The sequence below is a fragment of the Echinops telfairi genome, unplaced genomic scaffold (genome assembly GCF_000313985.2).
Source record: "Echinops telfairi isolate 266 unplaced genomic scaffold, ASM31398v2 ScPeMD7_7;HRSCAF=31, whole genome shotgun sequence".
Taxonomy (NCBI): Eukaryota; Metazoa; Chordata; class Mammalia; order Afrosoricida; family Tenrecidae; genus Echinops; species Echinops telfairi.
In genome coordinates, this window is record NW_022103904.1 from 325,186 (window position 1) to 344,272 (window position 19,087).

At 45.7% G+C, this 19,087-nt stretch overlaps 1 protein-coding gene across 2 annotated transcripts in view; it reads left to right on the top strand.

Annotated features, from left to right (window-relative positions):
- The window catches only part of NPSR1 (neuropeptide S receptor 1), a 214,679-nt gene that overhangs the window by 186,130 nt on the left and 9,462 nt on the right, over positions 1-19,087 (top strand). For both annotated transcript variants that reach the window (XM_004708016.2, XM_013006053.2), the window contains one exon: positions 5,870-5,946. In XM_004708016.2, the coding sequence (XP_004708073.1) occupies positions 5,870-5,946 (77 nt within the window). The remainder of the gene's footprint in view (positions 1-5,869; positions 5,947-19,087) is intronic.

Below are 19,087 nucleotides of genomic sequence, written 5' to 3' on the forward strand. Positions count from 1 at the left end.
GGGGGGGAAATCAGCTCATTTAGGTTGGGGTTTGAGGATCAGATGAGAACGTTTCATGCTGGGTTGGCAGCACTGTAGCATAGAGAGTAGGGGTGGGCAAAGGACTCCTCAGGCCTGGCCAGAGCATGAGCACAAAGCAAGGAGGGTGACAGGCTCCTAGCCAACCAATCACATAATCACAGGAAGTACTGGACCCGGTCCTACTTTTGAAGTTGCCATTAGAGACTAGGGGGAAAGGTGGGAGGGTGGTATTCTAAGTGCTTAAGCCAATTTGCGCCGAGCATTATCAGTAAGTGGCCAACAGTAGCGCCCTAACTGATGCACAGCTTGCCAGGCTTGTTGATCTGACCCATCGAAAGCTTCAGAGCGACCCCTTCATCGGCACCTGGAGGAGATCTGTTGACTTCACGCCACCAAATGAGCAATGAGCAGCTTCCCACTGCTTTTCTCACTTCTGAGAGTCCAGCAAACCTGTCCCAATGGACTGTGTATATCGGAACGTTAAGTTCTGTGTCGCTCCATAAGTACCGATCGAGCTGTTCCCACCTTTTCTACATCCCTGAGCCCAGCAATACACAGGTATGCTTATAGAAATCCAGGCTTCTATTCTACACCCTTATATCACCCTGAAGCCATAGCACTTAAGCATAAACAAAACATTCTTCCCTTGAATCAATTCTGACTCATGGCATGTCAGAGTGGAACTTTGTTCCATACCGTTTTTAGTGACTGACTTTTGAGGTGTAGGTCACCAGGCCTTTCTTCCAAGGCACCTCTGGGAGGATTCAAGCTGCCAAGTCCTCAGTGACTAGACAAACACTTAACTATTTGCACCAACCAAGGAGTCCTTCAGAGCACCTAGCTCCATGACAGTAATATGTTCCTTACAGTCTCCTGTTACGATGGCTTGTCTCCCTAGAGAAGACCTAAGATCCACATGGGCAGGGACTCTGTCTGATTTACTTACTACAGTATCCTCACTAACTCACCTTGGACAAAGTGGGTGATCAAATAAATATTTGTGGAATTCATTACTAAGCTTGTATTAGTCTGGGTACTTTAGAGAAACAAATCCACAGAAACTCATGTATAAGAGAGAGTTTTATATAAAGGTTAAGTGCACATCAAAAAAACATCCCAACCCAGTGTTGCCCAAGCCCACAAGTCCAACATTAAACCATTAACCCATATGTCCGACACCAATCCACAAAGTCCTCCTCCATCTCACAAAACACACACTATGACACTGACTGCAGAGGGAAAGCCTTATCAATGAACATGTCAGCATCTCAGCTCTGGCAGGGGGTCTCCACATGGGTGCTCCAGCACCCAGAGCTGCATTGGGGCAGGTCCATGTGGCTTCTCCTCAGGGATGTCTTGCAGAAGGTGAGCCTTGCCAGCTGAAGCAGGGAACTGGCTAAGGAAGCTGCACCCTGGTCCGACCATCACAAAGCAAGAGACCTGAGAACTAGAAAGGTGAGGCTCACTGAGCCATTTCTTTCTCCGCCCTTCAATTAACCCCACATGTGTTTAATCAGCCAGGTTGGCACAATAAACTAACTCAAAGCTAATAAAGAAAGAGAGGAATTTTGACCAGGGGGTGTCCTTTGAAATGCAGCACCAGTTCCGCTCCCTCCTCTCCATGATTGGCAGAGCACATGGGGCAATCACTCCTAATAGAATCTGCAGGGCACAACTGAACATCATCTTCCAGCTTCAAATATGAAAGGCTAGGAAAGCCTGTTGGCAGACAAGGGCTTTAGACTCCTCTGGCTCTGAAGCGCTAAGGCTCCAAGACAGCACTCTCTGTTCATCAAGTCCCCAGCCTGAGGCTGGACCCTTGGAAGACGGGATGAAGATAACAAAGGCTAGGAAGGCAAAATGAGATTGTTGGAGGCATTGAACACCCTGAGAAAGATCCTGGGCTTGCTCTTGTGGGAAAGTAGGGCTGCCAATGGGCCTTCAGACAAGGGCTGTAGTTTTTTTCTGTGCTAGCGCCCCAACTCTAATGGCAGTGCGGGCCTTAGAGGTAACACTTTGGAGGTGGTTAGAAGACTCTGGTCCTCATTAAGCAAATGTTTATCAGGGTCTGCAGGAAAGGCATGAAGAGCAAGGCACACATTACGGCACAGGTTGAAGGAACAAGCCACAGAAGCCGCTGTGATTAAATAAAGGCAATGAAGAAGGAGACAGGAAATGCATTTCAGAGGTCTCTTTGTCAAGTGAAATGTCTTGGTTTGGACAATAAAGGATAGGGTCACCTCACTATGGAGTGTTTGCCCTGCAAACAGTAACGGTAGATTTTTACTTGCCCAGTTGGTCCCAAGAAGAGGAGTAGAGGGCTGTGGTTTGGGCCCAGACAGCTAATACACAGTGTTGTCACTAGAGCGTGGACACCAAAGGACAGAGAGAGTGACACCAAAATGACTGTCTATAAAATTTTTGTCTAGTCCATCAGAATTTTTTTTTCATAAAATAGTCCTCCAGTTAGATATAATAACAAAAACATTTTTCCTAGACCCAGGTTACATGTAATAATATACCTACAAGCTTGAAACGCTATGCTCATTTACTTTTTAAAATTAAGAATGTGCTCCAACACAGAAGCCCTGGTGGCATCGTGGGTTACACATTAGGCTGCTAACCACAAAGTCAGCAGTTCTGACCCACTAGCCGCTCCATGGGAGAAAGATGAGGCTTTCTATTGCTATAAAGAGTTTCAGTCTCAGAAAGCCAAGGAGACGGTTCTAAGCGGTCCTATGGGGTCACTATGAGTCAGGACTAGATGGCAGTGAGTTTGATGTTTTAGAACGTGCTCCCGCCAGAGCTGCCACTGCTACCCAACTCCAACGTCACGTTTTTCATGTGCGTTCCTCTCCACAGGACAAAAACGAGCACCGTTGTTCTCGTTCCTGCTGGTATTTTTATAAACACGTATTGTGTCAAATTCTCTGTGTCAAATTCTCTGCTACACATTCTAGTGATAGTACGCTGCTAACTAGCGTTTGTGACCCTATATCAAAACTTTTTCTGAGACTGCAGGGTTAATTAAAGAAGGAGGGAAAAAAATTAAAGCATCCAGTAAGTTGCTAATTATGTTGTAACTAATGACATTGTAATTCAATAGAGAAAGATTTCACAGAACAATTTTGTTTGCATTCATACATCTAAGAAATGTTACATTTAAGTAGTTTGCAGTTATGCTACCTATCATAAATGTTGCTTGATTAAAATGGACACTAATCATGGGAACACCTGGTCTGCAGAAAGCTGGGGGCGGCAGCGGAAGGCCACGTCCATTTATAACGCCCGCCCTCACGTGCATTAAGCTTGGGTGAAGCCCATCCAACCATAGGCGAGGGATGTGAATAGCCTCGCTATCAGACAGAGCATTGCCACGTCAATTGTGGCAGATGTAGCTAGGTTAAAATCTAATACCTTACCATTTAATCTCCCTACCTGTCCTATAGGGTCACGATTAGTTGACAGTAAAGTTGTCAATTTTAAAATATTGTTTGCTTTCTTTTTTTTCACAGTTTTATTGGCATATAGTCCATATATAATATAATTCAAGAATTTGAACGTATCAAGAAGGGTAGTATAATCACAACCACAATTAATTTTAAGCATTTTCCTCTTTCTTGTACTCAGTTATTAGCTCCCCCATTAACCAGCGACCTGCTCTGCCACACCCCCAAGAAACCACTTATGCGGTCACAGTCACTATAGATGTACTATCCTGGATTTCCTATGTGGAACTGAGATTTTTCGATGTTTAATCCAGGCAATGTTGCTGATTTTTGTTTGTTTACTTCCTATCTGTGTGTCATATGATTTTCTGTATATGAAATCCAGTACAGGTAGATCTAGAGACAGTAACTGGATTGATAATTGCCTACGGGCATAGCAGGGGAGGATGGAGGGGAATGGAAAGCTAAACAACAAGGAGAAGGAGAAGGAAATGTTCTGGAATTGATTGTGGTGATGATTACACAAATCTCTTAATATGATGGAATGATTAAATTGCATTATATGCGAAGTATATTCCAATAAAATTACTTTTGAAAATAATCTCTACTTACTGGCATATATAAAAAGAGATTGATTTGAAATTGGAGATATATGCATGTTCCCTAAATAAAAAAGATTCCATTCTTTAAAAAAAAAATTCTGTATGGTCTAATATGAGGGGGTGGTACCCTGAGTTAGCACCTGGGGTGACACCAGCCACACTGGGATGCTATTGCTAGTACCAAAGCCTTCCATTATAGATATGTGTATGTATGCATATGAGTGTGTATACATGTGTATGTCTATACATATATATCTATACAGGTTACATGTACATGTATGTATGTACACACACACACATACACTATAGGGAAACACCTACAAAAAGGCTCTAAGCTTTCCTGGAGTACTCCGAGGGAATCGCTGAGCAGAATTAGCAAAAGCAATAAGAAATCAGAGGGCTTTCACCTAGTCATTAATTAAACTATTCTTGTAGGTCATCAAATATAATTAGTGCTTTGTCAGCTATTGCAAATTGCTATTCAATTTTTTTAAACCAATGATTCTCAGGAGAGAAGGTTGTGCAGCTATAAAATAAAGAAATACTTTGTACCAAAGATTTTAGTCAAGGTACTTAATATATCCAAAATATCTAGTAATATTTTTAAAAGGTGTAAGTTTTTATATTTATCAAAGAGACCAAATCTGCTGAAGTTTTTTGAATCATTAGCATTGTTTTTCTGTTAAGCACAGACTACATCCTGCAAGAGTGGGTGTAAAATAGGGAAGAAAGAAGGGAAAGAAGTTTACAGTTATAGTCTCCACTCATTTTCACGTACTATGTTTGACACTTTAAATATTATCACATTTAATCCTCAAAAGAACCCTTGGGTTAACAGATTTTTAACTGAAACTTCTTGTATTGATTTTCTTTGACTGCATTAAAAAAAAAATCACAAACTTAATGACTGAAAGCATTACCCAGTGATAACTTTCCTATCTCTGTGAATCAGAATTCCAAACCGCAATCCTGGTGTCAGCCAGGGCTGCATCCTCACCAGAAACTCTGTGGGGAGGAAGGGGGAACTTCTGTGCGCAGAGTTAAATGTCTTGTGGCTGTAGAATCCATGGCAACTGACTTCTTCCAAGCCAGAAGAGGACGGTGAGCCGGAGAAAGAAAGAGACAGAAGGGGAGACACAGAGAAACTAGGAAGACCGGTGCTGCACTCTTAGTAATTACATACTTGCCCTCATCTTCACATCCTGCCATAGCAAGCGGATTATACCAAAGGAAAAACCACCCAAGGCAGGGACAAAGTCTGTCCTTCCTACTGACAGCAGTTGCCATTAGGACCACTCCAACTCACAGCGCCCCCATGCGTTTCAGAGGAGAACTGTGCTTCATGGGGTTTTCAAGGACTTGTTTTTGTGGATATAGATCACCACGTTTCTTCTGAGGTGCCTCCGCATGAATGTGATCTTCGAACCTTTCAGCTATTAACTATTTGCACCACCCACTAAGCCAGGCTAACTCCAAGCTCATACAACCAGCAAGTAGTAGTGCTGTTATAAACTCCACAGCTCACATTCCTGGATTATACTCCAAGCTCTACCTGGACCACCTGATTTCGCTCGGGCAAACCAAGTTGCTTTGCTTACAAGAGAAGTAGCTGCATCCAACTGATCTTCATGGTCCTTTCCATTGTGACCTGCTGTGCTTCTGTATTCCGTACAAGTGGCAGGCCAGGTCAATGGAGCCTCCATACCTCATTGTCAGGGAGGTGGGAGTGATTGGCTCTCTGTCTTCCTAGCAGAAATCCACCAGTCACATTAATATTGTCTTTGGTCCTTTCCACAGCGTCATCTATGGAATTGTGATCCGGACTATTTGGATTAAAAGCAAAGCCCATGAAACAGTGATTTCCAATTGCTCAGGTAAGTGTCTAATGAGCATTGCCCGACTCTTGCCTAATTTGCTTGTGCAGTGATTTTCGTCTAATAAATTTGAACTCAAGCTTCCTGGAAGCCTGTCCTGCATCAGGCCCAGCAGACGGAAGACTCTCCCTGAAAACCAGGAGAGGGAAGGAATGATTAAAGTTGTCCAAGCTGTGCCCAAAGCGCAGCCTGTGAGCCAGGATCTGAGAGTCCGCCTCTTTCCAATCATGTCTGAGGAACAGCTTGGAGGACCCAAGATGGAAAGGCGCTCAGGGAAGCACCGAGCAGCCAGAACAATAGTAGGCAGACATAGCTATTTGACTTAGCCCTACGCAGCAAGTCTCCCCCACAGGCTTATGGGCCCTACATCCGTCAAGGCATCATCCACACTTCCCCACCACTGCAGCTGACCACACGCCACGCACTCCTGTCCCCATTCCACTTCAGTAAACCTTTCTATAGATCGCCTGCTGGGCAACCAGGCATAGGCACCTGCATGCCTGGCCTGCTTCCCAGGGAAATGTTAGTGGGCCTGACTGAGGCCAACCTGAAGAAAACGCAGCCAACTAAAGGGATCCTAGGTTTCCAGGTACTGCCTCCAGCCTTCTGATGTTGTACCCGCCTGCCTTGCGCCAGCTGTGGCTGCAGAGGTCTAGTTCATAGGGAGGGGCTGTGGTGGCCCCCAGCCCAGGAATGGAATAAGGGCATAGAGCCCAGCGGGGGAGAAAAGAGGAATTGGGGATGGGGGAGAACAACCCCCACATTTTGGTCCCAGGAGAAAAGAAGAGGCTGGCTGGTCGAGTTTGGAGGAACTTGGGGTAGGGTCTGGGGATATATTAGGAAGTATGGGGGGAGGCCAACACTGGAAACCTCCAGAGGAGACAGGCCAGGGGATGTCGCTGCTAAAAACAAAGCATTGGGGGCAACTTAACTATTCACGGAGGGCTGGGAGTGTGATGGGCAGGCTCAGAGGGTAGCAGGTCATGCCTGCCCGAGACGCCCCGGTTGCAGCCCATCTGCCACCCTGTCACACTCTTGCCCTGTTGCAGCTAGTTGTCTAAGAAGTTCCGCAGGTTCTCCTTGGATTTCATAGGAAACTAACTGGAGTCCCCAGAAAAGAGCTCATCTTGCCAGGCTGCTGCCAGTCCACCTCAATTCATCAGTGTCCACTGTCCACAGGCCATGGTCTTCGCTCCCCAGAAGTCCCCAGTCTGGGAGATGGCACTAGTACTGTTGGCTCTAGAGCTGGCTGCTTCTGCTCCATCTGCTGGAAGGCCATGGTTCTGCCTCTGCTCCACCGAGGCCTGGGCCCCGTGGTGCAGCGCGAAGGAGCGCGCAGAGCACGCACCATCACTAGTAATCCACAGGTCCGGGCTGTGCTCCAGGTCTGAATCGCACTGTTTCTCAATCTGCTGCCGCACCTCCCGGCTCGGGGCAATAGGCAGTTCCCCCGTCGGGCATTCTGAATGATAGTGGTGGCTGTGGGGGACGGACGAGTGCACACGAATGTTCTTTGATTTCTTGATTGTTGCATCCAAGAACCTGGACTGTGGATGCATGCCAAATGAAATCTTTGACAACGTCAACCTTTTGTCCATCTGTCCTGATACTGCCCATCAGAGAAGTTGTGAGGATTTTCGTTTTCTCTACACTGTGTTGTAATCCATACTAAAGCCTGCAATCCATGATCTTCAGCAGCAAATGCGTTAAGTCCGCGCTTTCAGCAAGCAGGGTCATGTCATCTGCATAGTTCAGGCTTTTCATGACCGTTTTCCAATCTTTATGTCACATTCTTCTTCATATAATCCAGTGTGTTAGTCTGGGTACGTTAGAGAAACAAATCCACAGAAACTCATATATAAGAGAGAGTTTTATATAAGGTTAAGTGCACATCAAGAAAACATCACAACCCAGTGTTGCTCAAGCCCACAAGTCCAACATTAACCCATATGCCCAAACACCAATCCACAAAGTCCTCCTCCATCTCACAAAACAGACGCAATGATGCCGACTGCTGGAGGAAAGCCGAATCAGTGAGCATGTAAACATCTCAGCACTGGCAGAGGTCTTCACACAGGTCCTCCAGCACCCAGGGCTGCATCAGGGTAGGTCCATGTGGCTTCTCCTCAGGGGATGTCTTGCAGGAAGTGAGCCTTGCCAGCTGAAGCAGGGAACTAGCTAAGGCAGCTGCAAACTGGGTCTGACCATCAGAAAGCAACAGACCCAAGAACTCGAAAGGTGAGGCTCACCGAGCCATTTATCCTGCCACCCTTCAATTAACCCCACATGTGTTTATCAGCCAGGTTGGCACAATAAACTAACTACCTTACCCAGCTTCTGAATAAATATGAGAGGGTACAAACCCGAGACATCCCTTTCTTGATTGTAAATCATGCAGTATCCCTTGTTCTGTTCCCACAATGGTCTCTTGATCGACTGCAAGTTCTGCATGAGCACAATGAAGTGTTCTGGAATTCCCATTCTTCTGAAGGCTATCCATAGTTCATTATGGTCCAAAGGATCCAATGCCTTTGCATAATCAATAAACACAGTAAATATCTTTCTAGTAGTCTCTGCTTTCAGCCAAGATCCATTAACATCCACAGATCAGATCTCCAACAACAACACCCACAAAAAAGCACTAAATACTACAATTGCTGGAAAATGCTTTTCCTATAATAGAATCACATGAGCACGAGACTCAGATAGGAACTCTAAAGGAAACCTCAGAGACTGTGTCTGTACTGAAGTATTTCCATTTGAGAGGGAGAGACAGAGAAGGTGAGAGGTGAAGGTGGGGGCAGGGGGGGGGCGGACAATAAAGCTGTAAAAGAGTCCGGATACTCTTCAGTGAAGGAGCCAATGCAACAATTCTATCATCACCCATCGAAGTAAGCAGCTCTGTCTAAACCTAAAGGTGTGGCTCCAATACACCCAGCCCCTTCAAGGGAGAGAGATTGAGATCCATAAGGATCAAGCCACCTCCCTCAAGTCTATTCCAACCCAGGAAGACCCCACAGGGCAAAGTAGAACTGCCCCTCAGGGTTTCTGACACTGTGCATCTTTATGGGAGTAGAACAGCCTCCTCCTTCTCCCTCAGAATGGCTGGTCCATTTGAATCACTGACCTTGTGCCTAGCAGCCCCCAAATGCTTCATCCACTGTGCCACCAGGTCGCCTCGCATAAAGATTATAGTCTAGGAAACCGCATGGGGCAGTTCTACTCTGTCACCTGGGGATACCGTGAGTTAAAATGGACTTGACAGCACCTAATAGGAGCATATGAATATAACAGCTCTCACAGTTACTGTGTAGAAACAAACAAAACACCTTTGGTGTCTAGTCTATTGTGACCCATAGCCACCCAATGTTGCGGCGGGGGGCGGGGTTGTTAGGTGCTCTCCAGTTGGTTCAGACTCACAGCAAGCCTATGTCCAACCGAACAAAATACTGCCAGTCCTGTGCCACCCTCGCACTTGCTCTTCTGTTTGAGCCCATGGAGGCCGCCACTGTGTCCATCCGTCTCATTGAAGGTCTTCCTCTTGTCCTCTGCCCTGCTACTTTACCAAGCATGGTGCAACTGCTTCACCGCTTTTTCACAGCTGTCAATCCTTAGGGAAGCCAACTCTGCCCTGTCCTCAAATCTCCTCTGCAGACCCTCCCATCATGTCTGAAATGCACATCATTAGAGCTGATCCTTTCCATTAAGACGGGTCTCCCAGGAGAATTATATGTTATCTGGACCAGGTAATGCGCACCAGACAGGCATATACTGAGTCAGTTGTCACTTAGCAAAGCCTATGGCGATGGGATCATGGTGGGCAGGTCAAGTATAGTGGAACCAGAAGGTTTAAGGAGTCCAGAGTTTTGGGCTGAGGTGAGAAAGAGGTGTCAAAAAGTGGGGAGGTGGGGGTGGATCAGAACAGACAAGACAGAGAGACACATTGAACATGTCAGCCATTTCATAGTCCTGTGAATATGTTATCTTCTTCAATCCTTAGAGCAACTCTGTAAGTTCGTATTCTTTTCTCTCGTGTTAATAGGAGGCAGGCTCAAAGGTTAAGCTGTTTCCATGTTTCTATAGGGAGCAAGTAATGCAACCAGGACTCACACGCACATCTGATTGGCCAGAAAATCAATGCTTCCTCTCGAAATCAGGTTGCCTCCCAGAAGACATTCTAGAAACAAAGGCCATGGTTGAGCAAACGAAGAACTCAAGATGGAAAAATTAAAAACCCAAATTCAAGTTAATGGCCTCACCACCTCTCTGACATATTCTTCCTAGCACTCTGCCTGTAGAACACAATCCCAGCCTCATTTTTGGAAGAGCTGGCCTTGATTTATTTAAAAGATGGCACGTTACCAGTGTGTGCAGCCTCCCATTTTGTTTCCGTCACCCGAGGTCTTCCTGAATGTGTTTCATAATGTCAATCCGTCCAACCAGTTCGCATTCTACCCTCTGCTTGATCTCTTTGAACCCCTCCCCGCCCAACCCTCCCTGTCTCAGCAATTCTCTTTTCTCCACTTCTGTTACAACCAGCCATGGGCCTCCATCCCATTGCCCCGCATTTTCCCAAGGCCCATTCACCACAGTGAGTGAAACAGACATGGCTAAAGAGGTGCAGCAATAGGAGGGCTTTCGACTCTCTGGTCTCCAAACTCATCAACTACCCTACCACCCACCTTCTCAACAGAACTCTCATCTCTATGCTTAGGGACTCTCTCACCAACATCCTCTCATGTTTCCTGGCTACTAATCATCCAATTCCTGTGCTCTTGGTCTCCTCTTTCCACCAGTCTCCGAAATGGAACAAAACCATTTAGAGATTTATTTTCCCACTGGTATGTAGTATACCATTACCCCTCCATAAAATGTCTATATATTCACATCGCCACCCATGACCTCCTTTTGGATGAGGGGCAGCTGGTATTTTCAAAAGCCCAATCATTATAGATTCATAAATGGAACTCACTCGATTTTTTTCTATCCCTCACGACAGCCAAGAAGCTCCGGAGTTGGCTGGCAAACAGAATCTCCAGTGGTGCTAACATGCCAGGATAATAGCTCCTCAACCAGGGACAGTAGCAATGATTAGCGTGAGCAGCAGCTCACGCTGGAAATACTGGCTACAAAATGCAAGGCATCCTTAGTTTGACAACCACTGTTCTAGTTGGCAAATATGAATCACGTCTATTCCACCCACCTCAAAGGCCGGCAGAGTAAAAACTAAAGAGACTAAACCATTTCACAAACAAGCCACAGACTGACTCACACACAAGTGAGGCAGGCACGAGCTAGAGGAGACAGGGTTTAGCATTTTCTACATTGATGTCCAGCAAGGATACTTCTAAAATAGAGCCTGCACTGCCTGATGCTTGGGACTGGGGAGGTGGATCACTGAAAGAGAAAAAAATCAAACCAAACTCACTACCATCAATCGATTCCAAAGACAAAATTCTTATATAACTCTGGGGTTGGAAGACATTAAGTGATTCATGCTATATTCAAATTACAAAAAAAAAATATGGCATAATGGAGGAGATTTAAAAGAGCTTCAACTTTAAATTAGGAGGCAATTGAGAGCCACTTTCTAACTGAAAAGCCTTATGCCCATTAATTGCTCTCATTGCCAGTTTCCTCATCAATAAACAAAAAGGAAAATGACTGTCTCCACAAATAATTACACTTAACAAAAGACTCACCAAAAACTTTGTGGGAAAAACATAAAACTATTTTCAAATAAGACACAAATACGTGAAGACTATATTATGTTTGTGGATATTAAGATTCAATATCAGAAAGATGTAAGTCTCCCTAAACTAATCTACACATTAAGCAGAGCCAATCAATTGAAATGGGAAATGGTTTTGAGCTGATAAGCTGATTTTAAAACATGCATGGAAAAGAAAAGTGCCAAAATTCTATAATATACCAAATATTAATAATCATCAAGTCAATGTGATTAACAGAGTGTAATATTGGCACAACACAATCAAAATTGAATGGTAGAGGCTCCCCAAATCAACCTACACATTATGACAACTTGATATTTGACAGACAATTATATGGAAGTAAGTAAAATTAGATTTCTTAGACCACAATCTAAAATTAGACCACAATCCATTAGCAAAAATCAATTCTATCAGGACTAGAGCATATGTGTGAAAATTAAGACTTTTGAAAACTTTTCATAGAAAAGGTAAGGTGATATCCACCTTTACCTGTCAGTGTGTCACACAGAGGTGGCTTGTGTGTCGCTGTGCTACTGGATGCTATGCCACCAGCATTGCAAGTACCAGCAGGGTCATCTGCAGTGGACAGGTTTCCGTGGAGTTCCAGATGGTCCAAGAAGAAGAAATCTACTGTGTGGATGGATCATAAAAAACTGTGGATCACATTGCAAAGTATTGGAGTTCCAGAACACTGATTGTGCTCATGCAGAATCTGCACATAAACCAAGAGTCAGTCTTTCTAACAGGACTGGGGGATATTGCATGGTTTAAAATCAAGAAAGGGTTATATCTTTCCTCCATATTTATTCAGTCTGTATGCTGAGCTACATCAGCAGATTTCAACCAGTGGGTTGCCACCCCTTTGGGGGCCGAACGACCCTTTCACAGGGTTTGCCCAATTCATAACAGCAGCAAAATTACAGTTTTGAAGTAGCAACGAAAATAATTTCATGGTTGGGGACCACCACAGGAGGCGCTGTATGAAAGGGTCGCGGCATGAGGAAGGTTGCGAACCCCTGGGATACCTGAAGAACACAGCAGCAGGATCGGAGGAAGGCCCCTTAACAACCTATGATATGCAGCTGACACAGCCTTGCTTGCTAAGAACATAAGGCCTTGAAGAACTTGGTGATGAAGATCAATTCCGTATGGGCTCCAACTCAATGTAACGAAAAGCAAACTTCTCACAACTAGGTCAGCGCACAACGTCGTGATAAAAGGAAAGAAGCTGCCAGAGACTTGATCTTGCTTAGATTCACAAGCAATGCACAAGAAAACAGCAGTCAAGAAATCAAAAGATGTATTACACCGGGGAAATCTGCTGCAAACGTCCTGTTTAAAAGGTGTTACGAAGCACTTTACGGAGGAAAATGCACCTGAGTCAAGCCACGGAATTTTCAATTGCCTCATATGCCTGCGGAAGTAGGTCAATTGAGTTGTGGTGTTGACGAAGCAGACTGAAAGGACGGATGGCCTGCCAAAAGAACAAGCAATGGTCTCCCTCCCTGAGCATGCAAAAATAGGAGGAGAGAGTGAACAGATGTCCGGGTGGACAAATCTGCCCTGGAGAAGTACAGCCAGAAATACTCCTTAGAAACAAGGATGAGGAGACTCCGTCTCAGGTACTATGGACATGTGATCAGGAGAGGCCAGTCCGTAGACAAGGACATCATGCTTGGGAGAGTAGAAAGTCCGAGGAGCAGAAATAAAGAATGTCCAGGAGCTCGAAAGACCCAGTGCCTGCAACAATGGGCTCTTCGCATAACAACAACGATGACGATGGCCCAGAACCAGACAGTGTTTCGTTCTGTTGTATGTAGCCTCATGATAGGTCAGGGGCACCTAACAAGGTCGTGTATTTTTGATGTTGAAGTAATGAAGGATTTTTTCCCCATAAGATAGAAGATACAAAAAGTCAAACTAGATGCCTAAATCGTAGTCTGTTATTATTAAAACACTATAAAGAATGTGACATCAAACTAGAAAGCAGACTATGTTTGAAACACATAGATTATTATACTGAACATATAAACCCACTGCTGTCTAGTCTAGTCAAACTTATAGCAACTCTAGGGAGCAGAACAGATCTGCTCCATCGGGCTTCCAAGACCACGGATCTTTATGGGAACAAACCATTTCATCTTTCTCCCTCTGAGGGACTGGGTGGGCTTGAAACACCAACCTAGTGGTTACCATGCCAACACGGAGCCTATTGTGCCATCAGGGCTCCTTAAAGTCTAACTCCTAAAAAAAAAAAAAAGAGAGAAGAAAAACACAAGAAAACGATTACATAAATATTAAGGAAAAATGGGCAAGACACAAACCTGAGGTTCACAGGCTAGGATACAGAAATGATCGACAAAATGGCCTTGTAACAAAAATATCAGCCTCATGCTAATAAGGAAAATGTACACAGAAACCTTGATTATGCAAAGTTTCCACTCAGGGGGTAGGTGAAATTTAAGTCTAAAGGCTTTAAATGTTGGCAAATATAGCAACTTCATGGTTCCTTGGGTGACATAATTGCCTCAAATACTTCCTGTCCGCTTCGCTGTCAGGGACTACATCAAAACATTCTTTCCCCATAAAAATATTAGGGCTGATTAGTTTCTTTTCACTGCCCCTTGTTCTCTCAAGGTAACAGAATCCAGCTTGGGCATTTGAAACACTGGGGTGGGGCGGGGAGACATTCTTAACCTGGTGTTGTGGGAATGGAGCTGTGTGTGTCTTCGCTGGTTAAAAGCCCTCCGTGTGATACCTCATGTGGGAGGACCAGTGGCAGCTTCATGGGCCTGCAAACAGTGCAGCTTGTAAAGGTCCCATTTTTAGGGGGAAAACCCCCACATTTGAATCAGCTTTCGGATGCAATGGTTTTGAGATTCCTTATCCTTTTGGAGAAACAGGCTCCAGGTGCTCATTTTGCCCTGTGCCCCACAAAGTAGTTGGACCAGAAGTAGTTGATTTCTGCTACTCTATAAGAACTTGAATCTAGGGACTCTACTCCCTTTCAGTTTTGTTCAGACATCAACCAATTCTTGTTGGGGATCATCTCCTTTTCTACGACCTTGCTTGACACAGCCCGTAAAAATCAAAATATACTATTACGTCTTTTCCAATCTTACCTCCTAAGCCTCCCATTCAGTAGGCACCCTGGCTGCCTTCCCATACAGCATATGCGATACTTCTATCAACAGGCTCCCCAGTATCCTACCTTCCCGTATCAGCTTCCTACCACCTATTGAAGCCATGAAGCCAAAGCTGTGTGTTTTAGGTTTTTGTTTTTTATTGGGGGGTTTTTATTACAGCGGCCCTGCTAGGTGCCACGCAGGCCGTTCCAACTCAAGGGGCCACTGCTGCGTGGCTGCCCCTCCCTGAGTGCTGAACATGGATCCAAGCAAGATGACACCTGGACAGGTGCAGTCCTGCCCCCGTTTGTCGTGCTGCTGCCTAGTCCACGGTTGTGAAGAGCTGGGCCTTCTTACAGGGAATCACATTGAACGTGACCATTTGTGATCTTCACCAGCAAGTACTCCAGTCTTTCTTGATTTCAGCAAGCAAGCTTGTGACATCTGCAGATCTCCTGTCATTAATCAGCCTTCCTCCAACCCAGTCCTGATGCTGTATTCTTCTCCTATGGTCCAGCCTGTCAGATTATTGGCTCAGCATATAGACTGAATAAGGAGAGAGCCCATCTCTTCTTTCGTTAAGGACACACTAACAGCTATATCAGACTACCCCCCTTACTGTCTGTTGCTTTTACTGAACAGAAGTTTATTTCTTGTTCAATTCAAGTGCAAATGGCAATAGAAGGCAAAGGCAGGGGCAGGGATACCTGGCATTCACTCACATCTCAACTGATGGAGCTAGGGCCATTTGGAAGAGATGGCTGCCACCATCCCCCGTCTCCCTCCCTCAGCTTCAACGTTCAGTGCACAAAAATGGGAAGAGAAAGTGGAGAATTGTGCAGGTGGCTCAGCGGAACCAGGCTGGCCAAGAGCCAGCTGGATTCTTCCCTTGTGCCTTTAGGCACCCCTTAGTTCCAGGACCGCGTCTACTGAAGGGGAGGCTGGCAGGCTGGCTGTGCATCCAGTAGGGAGAAGGGGGTTTGGAGAGTGGCTAACCTGTCTTTTTTGCCTCCATCATTTTAGTTGGGTCTATTAAGTTGATACCTCCTCCTCCCAGCTATGACTGTTTGTTTACTTGGGGCTGAAGAATCTCCTGAGCAAAGAACTCAGAATGTTTTCATAGGAAAGATTGAGACAATGCAGCCATTGTCCGGCTAGCTGGGGGTGGGGAACTGGGGCCTTTGTAAGAGGAAAAAGAAGTGTTCGTCAGCGAAGACACAAACAGCACATGCATCTTATGAAAACTACTGGCTGAGAATATTTACTTTAAAGCGTGGCCATCAGACTTCCTTGTTCCCAAACAAAGCTCTGTGCTCGTTTTCCGTTACAGAGGAGTCCTCTGCGGAGAATAAACTCCCTGTCCATTAAAAATGCCAGTGTAGCAATGATTGCCCTCAAGTGCCCTGCCATGCAGAAGCGTGAGCTCCCAGCTGCTCTTAGTGAGGCGCGTAGACACCTTAGGAAGATGAGGGGCAGTCATCTGTCCGCACGGGGGCTAAATTTTTTCAGTCTGGGTCCCCTTTGAACTCAAAAACTACAGAAGGCTTCTAGTTCCGAATCCAATGGACCTGCCGCCTCGAGGTTCCCCAAGCTATTAATGGACAGTGACAACTGAATTTAACTGCTTTTCACTGAGCTCAGAGCCCTGGCCTGAGTAGAAATAATCCTTTTATGTCCCAATAAAGGAGAATTACCGACGTTTTGTAGCTCAGCTCTCTTTGAAGCTGGAGGCTTTGCATTTCCTGCAGCGATCAGATGAAAGGGGCTTTCAGAGATGTCGTCGGGAGAGTAGCGGAGGGCAGGTAGTTGATTATATTGTCACCCAGTTGTCCTGTGCAAAGGACTGCTAGTTTCCATTTTAAACGATTTCCGAGCACAGGTGTCAGTCATTCCGAGAACTTTCCTGAAAGACAACGGAGTCTTCAGAGCCATGCTGTTTAGGGGCCAGCTGTTACCCGAGATCAGCAAGTGGGGACACACTGAGAGAGGATAATTGGGTTTGCTATCTTCTTTACCTCCCCCTAGGGGGATCATCACATCCTGGTCGTTCACGGATGTGCACAATCCCTATGCAGGTAACAACACTGTATAATAGGCATCCACTGCAGTAATACCTTCTGCTCCTTCCATAAAGGCAGCCCGTGTGCCTCCTGAAAGCATGTGGGAAACTCATTCATCCCGCCTAATAAGGGAACTGACATTTCCAGCATGGATTTTGGCACCTTGCGTATATTATTGCATTTTTATCCTCAAAATAGCCCGGTGAGCTCGGTATTCTGCGCCTCATTTTGTAAATGGAAAGATTGAAGCTGGGACCCTTAGGCAAGTTGCCTAAGGTTACCAAGCTCGTAATTACTGGAGCTGGAGGGTGTGTTCAGGGCTGATCCCAAAGTCTGTCCTTCACAAGATAACGGCCAAGGACCGTGCAGTCCAGCTCATGGTCGCCCCACATGTGGCCAAGCAGACCCGTGTCCCCTTGAGTTCTCCGTGACGGGGTTCTACTGGGAAGTTGATTGCCAAGGCTTCATTCCGACCGACATGCGTCTGGGAGGATTGGACCCTCCAACCTTTTTGTTTAGCAGCTGAGTGCCTTCACTGTTAGTGACTAAAAACAAACAAACAAAACCAACCCAAATCCATAGTTGTTGAGTTGACCCTGACTCATAATCACCCCACTGTCTTAAAGAGCAGAGCTGCCCTACAGGGCATTCTTGACTGTAATCTTTCCAGAGTCGATTGTGAGACCTTTCTAATAGGGTAAGACTGGGTTAGAACCACAAATCCTTAGGTTCGTACTCAGGCAACAACTCTTTTCCTCATCCATGGACTCCTCTTTCCAAGATGAGCCTGCTGCTGGGCCACTTCAACTCATCATTGTAACACTTTAAGACAGGCCATCCTGGGCTCACATGATTTCTGCGGCTGTAAATGTTCACTGAAGCAGACAGCCTCATTTCTCTCCCAAGGAGCAGCTGGTGAGTTCAAACCACTAGCCTTTGGTCTAACACTTCACCCACCTCTCTGCCACGGTTCCTTTTTTTCAAGGTTAAACCAAAGCCACTGATATGGGGTCAATTCTAACTCACTCGTGGTGACCCTACAGGACAGAGTGGAACCAGTCCATCTTTATGAAAGCAGACTGCCTCGTCTTCCTCTTGAGGAGATGGTAGGTTTGAACCACTGACCTTTTGCTTAGCAGCCCAACACTGAACCCACAGCACCACCAGAGCCCCTTATTTTCCTGATCCCACCCCACTATCACTGAGTCAGTTTCATCTCATGGATTTCTCCTACAGAGTGACCAGAGAATTCGAACTGTTGACCTTGTGGTTACTAGCTCAATGGATATTCCACCAGGGCTCCATTCTTTCCCCGATAGCTCTCGCTATCATCAAGTGGATTCCAACTTCTGATGACCCCATCTCTTTCCCAGATAGTACCCTGAAAAATCAGGTTTTCATAGCATTGACACCATTGACATTTTGACTGGGTAATTCTTGGTTGAGACCCAGGAGAGGTGAATGTCCTGTCCTTTGAGCTACTTAGCAGCATGCCTGGCCTCTCCCCACTGAATGCCCATAGTATCCCCACCCCCGTTGTGAAGATGAAAAATGTCTCCAGTCATTGCCAGAGGTCCCGGTGGGAGCAAAATTGCCCCAGTGAGAAACCGTGCTGCAAGTGTTTCCCATGCTTCCTGACACCCGAGGGTTTATGGTTCTATGAAATGCACAGGATAATTTAAAGGCTCTAAGACAGCCTAGGCGTAACCTTACAGGATATACTTTAAGAAATATAATTAGCATTTCAGGGGGGGTTGCTCATAAACAGTCCCTGATTCCTGTTATTGCTGATAACAGTTTGTCCTTTCCAGTAAGTAAATATTCACACTGTAAAAATGCTCAAAAGCCTCCAGGGTCTGATGCTGCCTCAGGAATTCTGCCCGGACTCCTCACAAAGATGTTCAAGGATTTCCCAGTCTGGCCTCAGCTCACCTCGCTCTCAAACCCACGCACTTTATCAACAACAGCCAAGCCAGATGACTCACCATGGAGCAAGCACATCCTCCATTTGCTTGTTTCCATGTCTTAGCTAAGAATGTGCCCTCCCCCTTAAGAAGTCTTTCCCAAGTGCCCATCACTGCCTTGTGGGGGCCTCCCCATCATGAAGGCATTAATTGGGGCCCATGCATTTCCCATGAGGCTATGGACCAGTCCTTGCCCTCTCCTCTGATCCCCCCAGTTTGTCTGTCCCCTTCGCCCTGACTACTAGAGAGAGTGTGGTCTT